The sequence below is a fragment of the Pomacea canaliculata genome, linkage group LG5 (genome assembly GCF_003073045.1).
Source record: "Pomacea canaliculata isolate SZHN2017 linkage group LG5, ASM307304v1, whole genome shotgun sequence".
Taxonomy (NCBI): domain Eukaryota; kingdom Metazoa; phylum Mollusca; class Gastropoda; order Architaenioglossa; family Ampullariidae; genus Pomacea; species Pomacea canaliculata.
In genome coordinates this window covers 16,445,473-16,463,845 of record NC_037594.1, presented here as the reverse complement: position 1 = coordinate 16,463,845, position 18,373 = coordinate 16,445,473, and the positions used below count along the sequence as shown (strand labels likewise).

Below are 18,373 nucleotides of genomic sequence, written 5' to 3'. Positions count from 1 at the left end.
GATGATGGAGAGTTCTCTCCCTTCCTGTGCTGTGCACAGCGCCTGAGAGAGCATCAGCCAACAAGAGATGACGAGCTGGCTGGCGTGTGGGGCAGGCCGGCAGATCGGGCAGAAAGTATTCGATGTTCGATGATGATAACCTGGCGATATGATTCGATTAGGCCGCCAGCCGCCTGCTTAGGGCTCAGCATCAGCTGCTCGTCGATGGGCGAAAGAAAGGGCTGGCCTGCTACAACGCGATCACGCGCACGCACGCACTCTCTCGCGCGCGCGCGCGCGCGTGTGTCGCACGTGGTGCCATCGCTGGTGGTGGTGGCGGCGGCGGTTGCTTCGGCAGTGCACGTTGTATAGCCGAAGATGGTGTATTTATGGTGTGGGATGCGTTCGCCCCTTCTGCTTTCCATAAGGTTGGGCCCGAGCTTGCGTTTTGATTGGCAATCTTTTGTCCTGCCTAGCGTCCACCTATAGCATCGAGAGGAGGGGACAGAAAGATGAAGTAAGGATAGCACGTGCGTGTGTCTGTGTGTGAGAGAGAGAAAAAATTGGTCCTGACCCTACGAGTTTCACCCCGGCCCCGCATCATGTCTTATTTATGGCTTGTCGTCTGGATTAAGGTAGTCGTCTTGAGGGGGAAGGCCCAGATTGTCTGCGCATTCTCACTTTCGTGTTCACACCTGGGGAAGGGGGGGGGAGGCGGTGTGGTGGTTGATTCGTGCGCGTGTGGGCATCGCGAAGTGGTGTGTGTATGTGACTGTGTGTGTGTGCGTGGAACTGCGCTGAGCGCGCTGGTGGACTGACTGAGTGCCTGCCGCCCGACTCCCGCCGCCTGGCCTCCTGTGCTACGTGCGTGGCGCGCCGCCCAGTCTGTGGTAATCTCAGCGCCTAGCTGGTCGTGCCTGCCGGGCTCTCACGGACACGTCTTGCAAGGTACAGTCTCCTGCTTTCTCTCTCCTAGTCGTCGTCTTGCCGTTGTTAGCAGTCCTTTAAACCCTTGTCTCTGTCTCCAGCTCATCCTCCTGGTTGTTCTCTCATATTAAGCAGATTTGTTTTCCCTTTGACAGCAGAACCCCTGATTTTTACATGAGTCGTGTTACGACCCTTTATCCCTCTCGCTATAAAAGAGGGAGAATGTAAGCTGTCGTCGGACAGGCTTTTCGGGCAGCTGAACGAGTAAAGTACGCTTGTTGTTCACGGGGTAAGTGGCAGCGGTGTAAAGGGGTGGAGTGGGGTGGGGGTGGGCCAAATGAATGAGGTTGTTACTGAGCGGGAGTGAAAACAAGGCTGTACTTTTCGGGGCACAAGGAGTTATGTTTATGGAGTAATTTGCGTTGCTTGCCCGCGTGTTGCTGTCTGTGATCCGTGATGTACCACGTGCCGTGCGTGTTTGGTTTAAGAATATGCCCCCCGCCCTCCCGCTCTGTTTTCTTCAGCATTGTTGATGCTTTTTCCCACAGGCTGACGACTAACACTTGGAAGCTCTTTTCTCAGAATCACGTGCAAAGCTCGTCTTAGCAATATTTTGGGGCTGGCTGGGTGGGTGCGGGTACTTGCGAGAAAGAGTATTCCGTTCCTGCTATATTTTTTTCCCCCCAACGAAAATTACAGGATTGTGTTACTTCTACAGTTCGCTTCTTTATCGCTGTAAAAAAAACTTTCTTTCATCGCCATCCAGTGTAATATTCGTCTCCCCTAACCTCCCTGAAAAAAAGTTATCAGAGTGATTGGTAGCCACTGTACAGTGTAATCACAATTTTACAAAGAATATATATCCTTTAGGGAGAAAGCATCACTCGCATATAAACTGCGGAAAGTGGGTTGTCCTTTTCGCTAACGAAATTGTCTGGAAGGTCTGGTGATATCGGTTTCAAATTCGTCTAAAAGCCGTCGACAAGGAGGCAAACGGGATGAAACATGAGGCAACACGCCTGCTAGGCTTGCTGGCCAGTGCTACAGCTGGTCCCTAGTCTGGTAAATGTGGGTCATTAGGAGTATGTAGGTAGCTTTGCTTTGATGATAGTAGAGTCACAGGTTTGCACCCACCATTCATGATCCAGAAGGAACAGAAACATGGGAGGTGAGGGGAAGACTTTCGAAAAGAACTAAGCATGATAAAAGCGTGTGTGAAAAAAAAAAAAAATTGATTCACCCCTCTTTGTTGGTAATTTTACACCATCCAAACCATACTTTATATATCGATTTACATACGTGTGAGCAAGCAGTCATCTGAATGTGTTCATTCTTTATATATTTATTTTTGTGACAATTCTCTGCACCCTTACTTCTCGGGTTTGAGTTTTGTTAATGAGCAAAAATTGACAAGTTTTACGAAGTGTACAAAAACAAGCTTATCGGGAAAGCAGACATGTTCACAGTAAGTTAACTTTTGTTTCCCTATGGTTTCTGTCACCAGTATCGCTGTGGTGAAATTGTTTCACACTTTTTCAGTAAGTGAAATAAACCAGGCGTGTTGACGTACATGCTTTTTAGGTTTAAAGTATTTTGTTTTCAATTGAAGCAACATTATGGCTGCTCTTTAATGCGCGCGCCGCTGTGCGATTGCGTTTTGCGCATGCGTGGAGAGAATGGCGCGGGAGGCAGTGATGTATGGTAGCCTCTGCCAGATAGATGAATTTCCAGCTATTATTCACCTTGTCCAGCCCGCACCACGGCTACCATATTGTGTTTTTGTGCGATGCGCGCTTTGTGTCGAGCGCTGCTCATCACCCCGCCATCTGCCTTCCCAACCACCCCCCTGCCTGGCCCTATTGATTACAGTAGCAACATCAGGGCACTTTGCATGCGAGCACCTCTCCGTGCGCTGATGGTCTCATCTTCCACGTGCCGACGCAGTCTGTTAGTCACTATGCGTTATGTAACCGATATGCTGGGAGTATTACTAAAAAGCGTTTTGTTTTTGTTGTTGCTGCTGGGTTTTTTTTTTTTTAATGTGTGGGGATAGTTTTGGGGTTCTAGTCTTCAATGCTAAATATTCGTGAGGTTCATTCAGCAGGTAATGAAGTTTCTTTCCATTATTCTCTGTACTTTTGTTTTAAAAAAAAAGCCTAGGTAAAACATTTGTTTGCTCGAGTGTGCTATGTTGGGTGTTGTACTTTTGCGCTGCGCTGCTGCATTTATTGTGGTTTGTGTTTACGCTGTGCTGCGCATCTACGCCTGCTCCCGATTGACCGCATCATGTAAAAGAATGTGTATAATGTCTTACCCCTACACCCCCATTATTGCAACTCCTTCATCCCCACCCAGCGCCACCTTACCTACCCTCCGCCAGGTGGGAAACTGCATGCCGGGAAGTCTCCGTTACATGGGAGGAAGTTCTGCCTTTCGACTGCTAACGTTTACCTAAGTATTCTGACAACCGGGAGTAGCAACCGTAGTAAATTGCTTTACCTGACAAGGTTAACTGCGGGTGCCGTGTGTTAGTCCTTAAAACTTCTATCGCCGTGTGGGTGATAAGCGTCGCGCACAGGGAGTGTAGCCTTTCTGTCACCTTTAGCACAGATTTTGCTTGAGGTGACAAACGTGACTGGACTCGAATATACCGGTCCAGCTATGTCACGGTCTAATTATTGTTTCTGAATCTTGTTTCTTGTTTTTTGTTATCGTTTCGACGACACTTTACGAAAGCTTTTGATCTGCTTCTCCTCTTCCTTATCCTGTTTTCCTGTCCTGCTGCGCGTGCTTTCTCTCAGGCTATGCTCAGCTTTTTATTATAATATTTTGTTTAAGGCTGAAGAAAAGGTTTTGGACTTACAACTATCCGTTTAATTCCACATCACGTGTATTTACCGCCGCATCTGAAAGTAGCTGTAAATCAAGCTTCTGGAGTTTGGCGCCTGGCCGATAATTCTTATTTAAACAGAACCTCTAAAAAGTGCAGAGTTAGATTAAATAGTGAGAGAGTCCTTTGTTTGCCAGGTGGATGGGTAGGGGGGAGAATGGACTAGGATGGTAGAGCATAAAATTATCCTGGTGTATGTGTTTGAATGAGTCGTCTCTGTATACGTTGCGTGGGTGCGTCCTCACTAACGCGGCGCTTGTTTTGTTGCAGAGGGTGAATACCTACCCCTTGCCCGTGGAATTCCTGGTCAAGACTTCCGTAGGTTGTTCAGTCTACGCATGCCCCACTAGCGACAATCACCTGACTTTTTGTGTTAAGCTGCCACCGACAAGCAATAAGGCTGTTCTCTGTGTTTATATATGTGTGGGTTTTTTTTCTGTGCTGCTACTAACTGTAAGACTGCGCTGCTTCTGAGCGTTGCAGCGCCGCGGCGGCGGCGTCATGGTAACTGTGCGCAGCCCGCGACGCAGCTGGTGTTGTCTTGAGTGTGTGCGTTAGGAAAGATACGCATCGCTGAATCGCGCAGGCTCGCCTCTCGCTGTCGTTGGGTCGTCGGGCGTTCTTAAGCCCTTTGGCCCCCCAGTTCTCCCTCCCCAACCCACTTTGACTGTGTACCACCACACACTCTGAACCTGGCGGCCCGTCCCGTACGACCCTGCCCAGCGAGCGTATCATGTCAGTAAACAGTGACTCTGGCAGCGATGATGTGAGACAAACGACTATTGCCAACGGCGACGAGGATGTGTGTCGGGATTTTCTAAGGAACGTGTGCCGTCGAGGGAAAGCGTTGCAAGTACCGACATCCTAGCGGCGAGAGCGGCATCGACATGGGCGCCACTTCTAAACCTGAGCCCACCTTCTGCCACGATTTCCAGAACACGGGCTGCCACCGGCCTACCTGTAAGTTCCTGCATTGCACCAGAGAGGAGGAGGAGCACTACCACCAGACTGGTCAGCTGCCGCAGCGCCTACAGCAGCAGCAACAACAACAGCAGCCCGCACAGCCGGGAATGGGCGGCGCCAACTGCGGCGGCCATAATACCGGCCACTCTGAGATCCCCGTGTGTCGGGACTACATGAAAGGGGAGTGCAAGCGAGGGGTCAAGTGTAAATACCGACATCTCGGTAACAACGACTACGACTGCGACGTGTCGCGCGCCGACAGCCACCAGCCTCCCCCTCCGCACCGCTCCGACATGAGGCAGCACCCATCTGACCTACGCAACAACCACAACCATAACTACAACAGCTACGACGATGGCTTACGACAAGTTCGAGCGGTACGAGTATGGGCAGGGGCACGGGCCATGTCACGATGGACCCCCCGGGGCCCTCAAGCGGCGGAGAATGGACATGGACGGATACGGAGGAGGAGGGGGAGGAGGAGCATACGAGAGTCGGTTTGGCCCTGGTCTAGGCGGGGCGCGGCCCGTCAGCTACCAATATCAGGTACTAGAAGAGGAGAATGCGGCCCTGCGGCGGAGGGTGGAGGAGTTGAAGAAGCAGGTGGCAGACCTGACTGCCACCAACGAAGTGCTACTTGAGCAGAACGCGCGCTTGCGCGTGTCAAAGACAACGACCGTAAACACTGTGCAGGTGCCGGTCAGCCAGACGCTATCCCCGGCCGTGACGCTGGGACTGACGGGGATGGGACAGGCCGCGGCCCTGCAGGCTCAGGCGGCCACCCTGGGGGCGCATCTCAACTCCAGCCTCACTCAGCAGATCGCCCTCAACAGCGACATGGCCACGCAGCACGCCTTGCAGTCCGCCGCGCAGCGCATGGCGCGCGAGATCCATCAGCAGCAGCAGCAGCAGGTGGCCGCTGCCGCTGCCGCCGTCGCCGCCACCACCCCTTCCCGACCTCAGCCCGGCGCCCCGCCTAACTTGGGCGCCCCGACCATGAATCCGCCGCTTGCGTCGCTGTCGCTGCCGCAGAACAACATGGTGACCGTCTCGCTTCCCTCGCTCGTGTCACAGGTGCCTGGGGCCAGCATGTCGCAGAACCTGGGTACCCCTAGCAACCCGCTCGTGTCCTACCCCATCATGTCGCAGGACATGCGCTGTGCCGTGGTCCCCAGCAGCATGGCGCACTAGCTTCCGGCGCATCGTGTGCTCCCGCGTTTGTACACGTAAGTATGATAAGTATTACTGTTGACTGGCTGACTGCAACCGCCTGCGCTATCCTTCTAGCTCCCAATTTCTGGTATACGTCAGAGGTGACCCAGCTCCCTTGGTGAGCCAAAAATATGCACATTTTCTTTCAGCACAAATGATGTCTGTAAACTTTTTCTAAAGATGAGAACATTTATTTACACCTAAAATTGTTTAAACATAAAACCTGCACCGTAATCTGTGACCTCGTGACAATCGAAACTTCTAGCTAGAGCCTACGCGACATCAAGACAGTAGACAGCTATACACCCACGAATGCTATTCTCTGGTCCAAAGAAGGTAGACAACTATCCCGCGATTACGATGCTCTGGTCTAAACAGCAATATTTAAATAGTTTTCAAACATTTGAATGAGCGTAGAGAGGGTGGAAAAGATCACTGCTGTGTTATAAAATTGCCTCAACAGTACATTTTAAAAAGGCAGGACAAAAGTTAATATGATCTGCTTTCCTGATGTCTATATAGGTAAAGAGAAAGCAATAAATAAGATATCCTTTTCGTTACAGTTTGACGAACGACTTTTCTACGCTCTCCCAAACAACCAAGCGCGAGAGAGGGAAGAATTTCCCTGGTATTAGACGAGCCTGTCCCCATATCATCTAAGTACATAAAATATATATTGTGCTCAACACACTGAAATAATCGTTGTTGCTTTAAGCCTGCTATTAAAAGCCCGTTTAATTATTAAATTAGGCTTATAGTTGTGCTGATCAGTAAATATGCTGCTCATGTTTCTGTGCATCTTTGGTTGAAATGAGTGAAAACGACGCTTCATCCCTTCTGTCTGGTGCTCTTTAGTCATGAAGGAAGGTGTTGTAGTAGCAGCCGACAAATGTTCTCTCCGCCAGTCCACTGCTAACGGTGGAAGAGTCAGACAGGTAGACCGTGCTGGACTTTTTCATGCAGACTAAGTCACCCTTCGCTTTCATGGGTTCGCTTTGTGTTCTCTACTCAATAGCTAAAATTACTACTTCGGCAACTGGGTACTCTGGGCAACCGTAAACTTCTATTTTATTTAAATGGTTCTTTCTCTATGTTAATGAAGCTGAAATCGTGACGCTCCTAGAAGTCACCCACAGTGACGGACCGATACAAACCAGGTCACGCATACATGATCATCCCCCGACTTCCGACTAGCGCTCCGCAGTAAGAAAGCTGCTAAAAGCTGATTGGGTGTTGCCCTAGGTCACCGACCTTGATGAAGTACCTTCATCGAAACTAAGCTGGATGCTAAAAAATACTTTTTCGTGAATAAACCCAGATACTTCTTATGTCTTCCACCAGCACAACTTCGCCCCATCTTTAGTCTTAAGCATGTTTTGTGTGCGTTGGCTAGTTGCTTGGTGGTGTTAGGAAGTGCGGCACCCGACTACCCGTCAAGCGTCTCTCACGTGTGGCATTTCGTGACGAGGGAGACGACGACATAAGTTAGCGAGGTAGTCGCTTGGTGTCGCCTTACACTCGCCTCCATGGATGCATGCAAGTCAAGAAAGATTCCGTTTCCTCGGTTAATTCCTTGAGTTATTTTGAGGCGCGCATTGCTAGCGAAACCTAAGCAAGAAAGTGTCAGTATGGAACGAGACGCTTATGTTGCCTTTCGTTCGTAAACATCTCGAAATTAACAGTGCGTTTACCTCCATCCAATCACTTCATCCCCCTTACTCCTAACCCGAAAAAATTATATAACTGCTGACTGACGTCGAACGGAGATGTTTACAAAATCCGCATATTGCATGTGAGCACTTGTTGTTATAAAACAGCAGCAGTGTTTTCCTGCAGAAAAGAGGCCAGTGCTGTGCATGCGAAATACATCTGCCGGGCGTCTGTGTGATAAAATAGTGAAGAGCTTTTCAGACACACAAGTGAATAAAATGTGTGGCTTGCTGCGTAGGTTGGTTTGTTTTTGCCTTTCTTTTAAAAAGTTTGCATGCGCCGTGCCATTGTCCACTTCATGAAGACGTATACGAGTGATGGTGTGTGTGTGCGCACGGATGTGGAGATTCGTGCATGCTTCGTGTGAAATGTGGTCAGAATGTGATGCAAAGGGGGGTTTTCGCTGTGACTGTCCCGTAACTTGCACACAGTTGCTCACTTTTACTGGTTAAAGTAAATACGCATTTTGCTGCACGACACTGGGAGCTGTGTGGGATGGTGTAGGGAATTGGTGTTTTACGCGGCGCCAACAACTAAGACTATATCACGGTAAAACAGCCAGCCCTGTAAACAGATGCCACATGCAGAGGAAGAACAGCGTGCCCGAGACGAGATTGAATTCAGGACAGCCAGTCCTCACTGTATTGGAGACGGACGCAAACCTTTTCGCCACCAAACCGCTGGACACACCTCGTCAGCAACAACAAAGTTTTCTTCTGTGATGTCAAAACGCAGACTTAAAAATAAAAGTCTGCTCGACCCACCTTTCTATGTGCGGTGCTGGAACAGCATACCTACCTCACCGCGGAAACGAGGAGTCGTTAGCGTATATATATATAGACTGAGCGTCGTCAAAGAGGATTTTGCTGTAATCAGACCAAGGGGTCTGACTAAGCACTCGGCAAATGCAGGATTGCTTGTTCGCACGTGTTCCGGGACCGGCATGGCGTGCACAGTTGACATTCAGAGCCCCTCCCGCCGTCGGTTTGTGTGTCTGGTGCTTGGGGACAAAAGGTAAAATCTTGCTGGCCGCTGCAGAGAACCTTGATTCGAGCGGCTCTTCCACTTCCTGTACCTTGATCGTCCTTGTCCCTCGTTTCACCCCATGCTGAGGTACGCAGAGTTATTCGACAGTAACTCATCCGCACTGCAAAATATTCTTTCAAGTTGCTGAGTTCACGCAGGCTTGATGGGGGATGGGGGATGAGCACGTCTGTAGCTTGCTATTCGCAACCGTTGGTATAGGACTGTTGAAAACATGAGATTTATCATGAACATCATTCACAAGAAGTGGGTCTTGTAATCTGCTCCCCCCCCCCGCCCATTTGCCTTTTATTTCCTTACGTGTGCGCTTGAAATACACAAGAGCTACATATTTCGGGCTTTACAGAAATGAAAATAAAAAATTAATGAATATAATCCATAAAACGATCGTTAGCAGTAAAGGCAAAAAAAAGAAAAAAGGGTGAATATCAAAGCAGATGTAAACTCTTTTGACGCCATTTCAACAAGAAGGAAACATTGCACAACTGAGTCCATGACACCCCGTTGGGACCAGAGAAAGATTCTTTTGTTCATGTGAATGCTTCCCAGAAAAAAAATATATAGCATCTATTTAAATTTTATCACTCTATAATGGCGATTGAAAGAGTGAAAGGATTGGGTAGACCCAGTAGTATGCCTGAATCAAAACTTAAAAGAAGCTTTGCGAGGCTAATAATAAAAATTATTACTCTGTCCATCGGAAAAGCGCTTGCAGAATTCTTGGATTTATTCAGTGTAGTCTGGCACTAGCTGGTAAGCAGCTTCGTCAGCCAGGTTGCAGTATCTTAGATTACCCAGACTAGTGCGTCAATGGTCTCCCCGATTTGTCTGCTGAAATAAACGAAGCACCGTTATCTCAGCCTGCTTGTGATTTCTTCATCTTCCGCCAGGACGTATATTACCTCGGGTACCCGTTATCCACACTAACATCTGAGCACAGACTGTCGACATATATATGAGGTTTGTAGCCGTGAATCAAGCCACTTGTACACTAAGGTGCCTTTAACCACTGCATTAGGTGGTACCCTGAATTTACTTGCAGGGTGCTCTACTGTACAGATTGCGTGCTGTAAACAGCACCTGCATTTAGAACACGACCTTCGTAAGACGATTTGGGCTTATCACGGTAAGCTTTTTTTTGGCGGCCATGTTTGACACCGTCTTATCCCGGGATGACTCAGCCAATGGCAGCAGCTTGCTACTAAGGAAGCTCTCAATGGGCGCCTTGTGTTTTACGACGTTTGAGGCGAGACATTAGGGAATAGGGCAATGTGAACAAGCCATGCTCCTTGTACCAGAGCCTCAGAGCGTCTAGAGCTCTAGATAATCTGTTACAGTCTGGTTACGGTGAAGTGAGCCGCTGCCTCGCCCAAAGTATGTACATCTGCAAGCTACCCCACTGTCTAGCTATCTCAAGTTTGCCACAAAACGCTCATTTCTAGGGTCTAGAAAGTTTGAGACTCCCCTTCCGCCACTTCATTATTGTTCCCACGTGTTACGGTTTTGCATGAATACTGTAGACCACGATGCGTCTACTGGGGGTATGGTGCAGTCTTGTGTAATGCTCGCCCCCAGCGGACTGGACGCTTTCTGTGCAAACGTCCACCCCGTGAAGGGCAGGTGACCATGGAAAGGAGGCCGCTGTTGTCATTATTATGCCATATCCGTGTATTGATTTAGCGTGGCTTCACGTCATTGACAGTGTTATGGAGACCTGTACTGTTCCATTATGTGCTCTCGCCGGCATTTCATGAACTAATCTGCTGTAATGCGCACCCTGCCTCGCTTTAGCAGCACGCATTGTTGGGAGACATCATTCTCTCTTCTTTGCGGCAGAGAGTAATAGGATGGCGCTGTACAGTGTTGCGGCCCACAAAGTCATAACCGTAAGTCCTCGGTATTCTTTGTACTTTCAGCACCAAAGCAGCTTAGCCGTCAGGCCAACTTGGGAATTATTACCATAGAAAGGTGGAGGGTTAGAGGAGGTGGGGGCTAGGCGAGCTCAAATCATCGTTAGCGTTAATCACAGTTTGTTGTAGCCATGGCTTTTGTATTGGGAACGCAGTAATCATTTGTAGGTTGGCACTCACTTCGCCAGGTAAGAGCGGGTTACACCTCGCAAAAGAGCAGTTTGAAAGGTTGCGGTGAGCTGCCTGCGGGCCCATTGTCGTCTGGTTACAGGCTCCAGCAGCGCAGTGAGGCAGGAATCCCAGGCTGGTTACCTCATACAGAGAGGCTTACACTGATCTGACTTGCTCCGCCCTCACGTTTTATTTCATGTTCACTTTCGTGCTGAAACAGGTTTTTAAAAAAGTAATGGGATGTTAGCGTGATGGAAAATGCGGAAGTGAAATAGCATGGAGACGTAAACCAGTGTTACAGGATACAGAATTCGCAGAGGATTTGAAAGAGTGCAAATACTGTAATAGAGCGGAAATGATGATTTGCCATTATCAGATTGAGTAAGTCAGAACACAAGAAAGCAAAAAGTGTTTGAAAATGGGAAATAAAAATGCATCAACTAGTATTTTGTTTTTTAGAGATTTTTTAATAACTTTATGTACTTTGTCCTTTCTTTCTTGGCTAAGATTGACAATGGTGTGTTGTGGTTTTCAGATGGTGTACAGACACGAACTGACCCTTGTGCGGCAGGAGATGGCACGTTCTGTACAAACCAGGAGGCAGGCAAGGCCACAATACCAACGAGAGACTGCATCACAGCCAGGCTTGTCCAGGTTGTCCTCGACTTTTTGTGTGCTGTTAACGCGGCACAAGATGTCATGTAAGAGACAGAAACACTGCACACGATGTTACTTTAGAGACAGAGCTGTTCGTGTGCATGCTGAAGGCAGCTGGGAGAAGAGAACATTGCAAATTCTCCCAAAGACCACAGTGCTGACGTTGTCTCCGGTGACTGAGATTCGAGAACGAATGCTTGGTCAGTTAGGGTCGAGTGTGACAATCCCAGTCGTGGAAGAAGAAGCCGTCCGGTGGAATGTAAAATTTGTAAAAGTGGTCCGGGACTCGCAGATGTTGCGAGCAAGTGTTCAAAACAGCTTTTGTGCAAGCTGAACCACGACGTTGCTTTTGGTAAAGCAGGAACGTGTGAAAGTTTGATGGATAGTCTTGTGCCAGCTGAGTTGCAGGTAAACTGCTTTCAGAAATGCCAAACTCAGAAGTCTATGCTCACTCTGATCTGCTGGATCGTGTGTTCTTGAGGTGTGGCGCTCCCAAATGGTCGCCGGTGGCAAAGTTGGAGGATGTTACTGAAGGTTACGGTGGATTTTCCAGAAGTAAACACTGACTCCCCTTCCCACCTATGTTGACAGTGCGGTAGAAAGCCTACCTGATGCAGACAGTGTGATGACATACGCACGCATCAGTTAAAACCTATGAGAATCCAATCTTTGCTATCGGGCAGCTCTTAAGTCTGCCTCAGTAATATGTAAAGAGAGTCGACGATTAGAACTATTTTCAGCAAGTCGCCTTCAGCATACTGCGCTACATTTTCCCCCTCTCTTTTTCTTTTTTGTCAGAAATAACATTTTCCTTGGGATTTCTTTCGGTCATACTCAAATCACGAAGCGATTGAATGAGACAAATCTTGTCTTGTTTGTACAGAGAAGTGCAGACCTCAGTGTAATTCCCTAGCAGAAAACAGAAACCAATCACAGAGGAAGCCAGCTTCTTTGCCCGAGACCACAACCTCGTTTAGACCAAGAGCGAAGACCAGCGAAACACTATACGTCCAATGTGTCTCTCTCTCTTGCCAGTGATGATGAAGAAAGCTTTTAATTAAAGGCCTGCGAGTGGAGCGACAAGCTCGGGGCGGCGATATTTTACCGTGACGCTGGCAGGGATGCGTAACAACTCATTTGCCTGCGCCCAGACCTGAGACATCTCGCCATCTTTCCGTCTGGTAGGCCGACAGCGCCAGGTCATTTCTTAGACAGGGGTTTGTTTAACGTGCCAAGGAAAGGCACAGATCCACTGGGCTGTTATATCGTCATTCAAGCGTGCGTTTTCATTCGTTGTAGTCTTAAGTTTTCCACCTTTATCAACGGGTTTTTATTATAATTGCTGATAACCGTGAGCTTTAGCGTAGCTACCGCTCCTTGATCAGATGTTGGTTTTCGTGCCTGTGTATCCCCCTGCCAGACACAGCCGCTGCTTAGAAGAGGAAAGCCCCGGCTGTTTTGACCAGGGCCGTTTACAGACTATTTTCTTGTGCTTGCTTTGTTTGGTTTTTTTGTTTTGTTTTGTTTTGGCCGAGGGGGTGGGGGGAGTTGTTTTGGGGTTTTTTGGGTTTGTTTTTCGCACAGACTTGGGCGACTGACCTATTCTACACACGCGGTAACAGCCTGAGGCCCTAACGCTTAAGAAACCCTGATGTTAATCGCTTTTTTTTTTCTTTTTTTTTTTTTTTGCTCAGTTATAATAAAGTCCTACACCAAAACCCTAACCCTAGGCATAAAGCTGTCTTTGTTATAAAGTTCGAGTTAACAAGTCAAAGCACATACACACAAGCTCTTAAAAAAACGATAAAGATCCATCATTAAACGAACCAGAAGGGTTGTACTGAAAGCCATTTGCATTACCAGCTACGTTATAGCAGCTTCGATAAAAGCAATCATTCAGTAGCTATTTGAAGCAATCGGACAGTCACAGAAGTAGGTACAGAAGTCGCTCATTAAACTGTCGGTCACGTGACCGATGTATGCCACTGTGCACGAGGCAAAAGCTGCACGTACAATAGGCCTAATCCTTCTAGCCAGTCACTATGGCACAGTCGTACAGTTGCTTACAAGTACTTGAGGGGTGTGTAGGGTCTGAGGTTTGTTACTGTTTAATTGTTTCATTTGTGGCATTTGTTGTTATCTAGCCTATTGTCTGTTTCTCAGACGTTGACTTATGTATCGTCCATCGATTTCTGATGCATACAACAAGTGTTGTCTTATCATTGTTGTTATTATTTGACCAGCAAACCGACCTGTCCCACAATGTTGATATGTCTGAGCGCCTTGAGCTGATTAATTGCTATACGCATTGCATGCAAAAACTAACGGCATTTTCTGATGTTTGGCTTTGAATTTTAGCCTGTGTATGTGTGTGGATGCACGCGCTTGTCGGACCTAGCAATGTAATTCTCCAGCCTAAATCTGAAATTTCTTACCAAAGAAGAGGCCAACGCCACACGCCTGTTCACCTGGTAAATCCCATCCGTCATGGCGGACCTGCAGAGCCGTGAGATGAACTTAATGATTAAAAAAATACGGTCACGCATTTTTGACTTATTTTTAAGGCGACACAAAGTGAAAAGTTCAAGCGGAAATAAACATAATATATGTACACTCACACTTGCCGTAAACTGTGGAAATATCGTATATTCAGAGAGCAACGGGGGTCGTGTGAAGATCGTCAGGTCCCCAAAGACTCATATGGTACCAAGGTTCTGGCTCCTGTCAGGCGACAAGGCGTGATTGCGGTTCGAACATTCTGTCGCGTTTTCTTTTCTTTTTTTTTTTTTTTTTTTTGCCGTCGAGCACAGACCATCACATAGCTCGTAACAGGCCCAAGTGTCTCGTCTCCAAAAGATGTGGGATGAAATATCGTTTGGAGCTCTTTTCTGGGACCCTGTGCAAAATATATGTGTCTGGGTATTGATCCACAGGAGAGGCCAAAGCGTGGTGCCAGCAAGGGCTCTTTGGCAGCAGACAAGACAGCATACAGCGGGACAACTTCTGGCGCTGTGTTTACATCCACGCGTTGCTGGCGTTTCAACAAACAGGATTGTGCTTGTGATTTTATCAACAGGCCAGCAACTGTCTCGCAGCACCTGCGCCTGCTTTATTTAGCCTTGCGCACACACAGCTTTTACCTGTCTCTCCACATCGGCCATTAGCATGTCATTTTTCGACTTTATACGGACGATGAAGGCAGCATCATTAGAAATATACAGTACCAGAGCCATTTACTGCTGCACTCTCACGCAAGTGATTTCTTGGGTCAAGACAAGGCTTCGTTAGTGCCAGCGTTCAGTATTTGTCAGTTTGCGCGAGTGTGAGAGAGAGGAAAAAAATTACATAACTAGTTGCCGTTTCGGCTGGTTGTGACGAGTAAATTATGAACAGCATGTCAACGAATCACGTTTGCTGTGTTACAAATGGTTTGACATATATTCTCTGTGCCGAGTTCTGCAAAGCACCATGTTTTCTTGGTTTTCATTAAACATGAAAAGATAGGCAGAAAGCAACCAAAGAAAGGCTTGGCTGTATATTATTGGACGCGAGCGAGAAAGAGATACAAATCCTGCCACCTTTTACAGTCATAAACAATCACGTGAATGCTGTTTTTATTTGTAGTCAGCAAACTTGTATTTGTGAACTAAACCCTTAACCCTGCAGCATTTGTCTTTAAATTCCCTTTAAACATGAAATGTCTGTGTGTGATGGGTTAGCATATTCAAGACAGTCAAAGCTTGATGAAAACCCTCGTCAGCACGAAAAGAAAGAAGAAAAAAAAGTCGCACCATTCTGTTTGACTTTTACTGCACCCAGTCACGTGACCGAAACAGTTTCGCAGGCGGACTGCATGATTCAAACGTTAAACGTTGTGAACAGCGTTGTTGCCTGTTATTTGACACCTGCGAGCTGCGTGTGTGAGAGAGAGAGAACGAGTGATGTGTTCTGTACGGGGAACATGCGTGTGTCTGTGTGTGTCGGTGAGAGAGAGAACGAGTGATGTATTCTGTACGGTGAACATGCGCGTTCTGTGAAAGTGCTGTGGCAGCGTGTGACCTAACGATGTGCATGACCTTTTTGTGATTTCGAGGGTGGATCCTTCAAGTGTGCGTTTATTGTGTGACTGATGCATTCGGTTATAAAGTAGGGTTATTGTCATTGTAATGCCCCAGTCGCTTTCCAGACCAAACATTTGAAGTTCACTGGAAAGTAATCGGTCAAAAAGTCGGTTATTCCACGATCTATCGAAGTACCTGCTTTCGCGTAACTTGCCCACAGCCGTATCGTTTATTACTCTCTCAATACCGGTTTGACGAAATAGTTTCAGCTGCTGACATCATAAAGTACAACCAGCTCACTTTTAAAGGGGAAGGGGTGGGATGGGAGGGGCGGAATTCGTATATTTACAACGAGGCAGCAATGAGGGTATATGACGGCAGTGCAGCTGGCTCTGTCAACAGATGTCACATACAGAAAGGTACAGTGGACCTAAGACGAGATTAAAGCGCAGTACTCCTGAACCTGAATACGTTGACGGATTTTTTGCTGGGAGGCAGCGTGTGTTGAGGGAGGGTGTAATCAAAAAGAGAAGCCGGAAAGTCTCGGCCATCTGATGGGATATTTTAGTGGCAGCACTTTGAGTAACGGATTGGCTGTAACATGTAACATGGTTTACATACCGCTGCTAACCCCCAAAAATTGATTTAACTTTACCGTTGATCGCGCTGTGTCAATACTTTAAAGGTGGGTCCGTGCGCAAACCTGATACGGGATAAGGTGGAGGGAGAAATCGCAAAGCACCCCAGACGTAAGGGGCAGTGCGACCGGCTAGGAGTCGTTGACCCTGTGCTCCCTGCAGAGGGCGTTACGGTCCGGATGAAGTTGGAGAACAGGAGGTCCACTTTTCCCTTCCACCGGCCGCCGGATTCTCGCCCTGTAGATACTGGGTTTAGAGCGCGATCCAGTCAAATGCACGGCCGGAATAAAAACAACACACCTGGTACGTGCCGCGAAGACTAAGGTACGTTGGCCAGGGTCATGAGGGCGCTAGCCGTTAGCGAGGGTTGGGGTGGGGTGAACCTGGTGGCTAAAACTTTACCCCGCAGGGTTTTTACGAAAAGAATCTGTTTGGATGCACCTCCCAGTTCTGCGTCATTTCCCGGCCTTCTTCATCTCCATCCACGCTTTCCAAAGCCGCCTTTTCGTAGTGGAGACGGCCAGAGGGGATTTGAGCCAGATATCCTCCTGCTGCAGGTGAGCGGGGCCAAGATCAAGCGCTTAAATATTCTTTGGTATCTGAGAAGATTGAGGGACCGAGTGTTTCTCTCGAAGGCATTTCCTTCCGCACGAAAAGCAAGCACGAAGTGAGTTCCATACCTCTACACGCGGACAGCTTACCACACCGTTCTTACTGTGTCACTTGTTTTTGTCCTACCTGTAAGATATGTGCAGGGCAGCGAGGATGTCATGCGGAAACTGTCCACTAATGCGGATGTCGGCTCATTCTTTTTCTGATTGTCATCCTCCCCTCTCCTCTTTTTTTCTTGTTTATCTATTTGTGTGTACATGTGATTTCCCCACCCATCTCTCTCTCTCCACATAGGGAATTACCTAATGCAGGCAGGAATGGAAATGTCAGTCTAATCGTTACAACATTAACAATAATGACTGAGCCAGTCAATCGTTTATTTATGCTTTTGCTTGTGCATGTCTCCCCGGCAGCTCGTGCAGTGAGAAAATTGTCATTTGTTGGCTTTCTTCTCGCTCAAGATAGAAGTAATTCTGTGATATATATGCCATCTATACCTTAGTGATTTCTCGCTATAGAAAACCTGTTGACTGCTCGTTGAACTCTGTCCGACTCGCATGATGTAATTCCTATGGTTTCAGCCTTTCATTAAACAAAACACACAGAGTAAATAGGTGAATACATAGACATTCCTATACCATTAACTAATAGTATTTGTTAAAACTGAAGAATACATGTACATGTGACTGACTATATATATATACTCTTGAGAGGTTAAAATTTCAACAGCCCTGTCAATACTTTGGAAGAAGTTCCAGGATAAATGACACCAGCAAGTGTTCAGTGTTTTCATTTAGAAAGTTGAAATTTACGCACATGCGCAATAATCTTGCGGCTACGAATAGAAGGAAATCTCATCGGAACTGTTGAAATCTTAATCTCTCAAGTTCTCGTTCAGAGGTCGTAGTTATGAAGCAAGTGCAAGTGCTACCCAGGGTAGCATGAGGGACGCCATGTCTGCGTAGTTACAAAGCGATGTCCAGACCCTGCGGCCACTACTTCATGTTTCTATGTCCCAGAGCACCTTCGCAACCAGATTTATAACTGCGGCTCTCAGAGCAGAACAACAACTGCGGGGTCTGGACATCGCTTTCTAATTTTGGAGGCAAGACGATTGTTCTTGAGCTTTGCATCTTGCCCCAGGACAAAGGCTTGCCCTCGCTTCGTGACTACCGCCCCAGAGGGTTTGCTTTCTCAAGTGCTGCATCGTTTGAGCGAGTTGAGTTGGAGCGTGCAGTGCGTTATACTGGGCGAAGATGCTTGTGGAGATACCCGTTTGTACCCTTTTTTCGTTTGTATTTCATGATCGCTCCCCCATCCCACCCTTAGTCGTTATATCTCCTCTCTTACTATTTTGTCTGCCTGTCCAAGCACAACACGTGGGACCTAATTTAGGCCCCTACAACAACACGGCAAATGTGTCATGCAGTTTATCAAGTTTGTGGATATCTGCACTGAATTTATATAATAAAGGGTGGATGATTCTATTAAAGTATGGAACTGTTACTGTCGTGTGTTGGCTATCTGTGTGAGAGTGTAGACTGAGGGTAGAGGGAGGATAAATCTGAGTGTGACTACAGAGTGATGTAGGAGGCCGAT

At 47.6% G+C, this 18,373-nt stretch overlaps 1 protein-coding gene across 1 annotated transcript; it reads left to right on the top strand.

The window, feature by feature from the left end:
* Positions 1 to 618: 618 nt before the first annotated feature.
* On the top strand, positions 619 to 18,280 carry LOC112563918 (zinc finger CCCH domain-containing protein 10-like). Its single transcript, XM_025238391.1, is given in 5 exon segments — positions 619 to 927; positions 4,067 to 4,634; positions 4,636 to 5,118; positions 5,120 to 5,985; positions 11,342 to 18,280. Coding segments are annotated over 3 exon segments (1,419 nt in total). The 5' UTR covers positions 619 to 927; positions 4,067 to 4,529; the 3' UTR covers positions 5,951 to 5,985; positions 11,342 to 18,280.
* Positions 18,281 to 18,373: the final 93 nt, after the last annotated feature.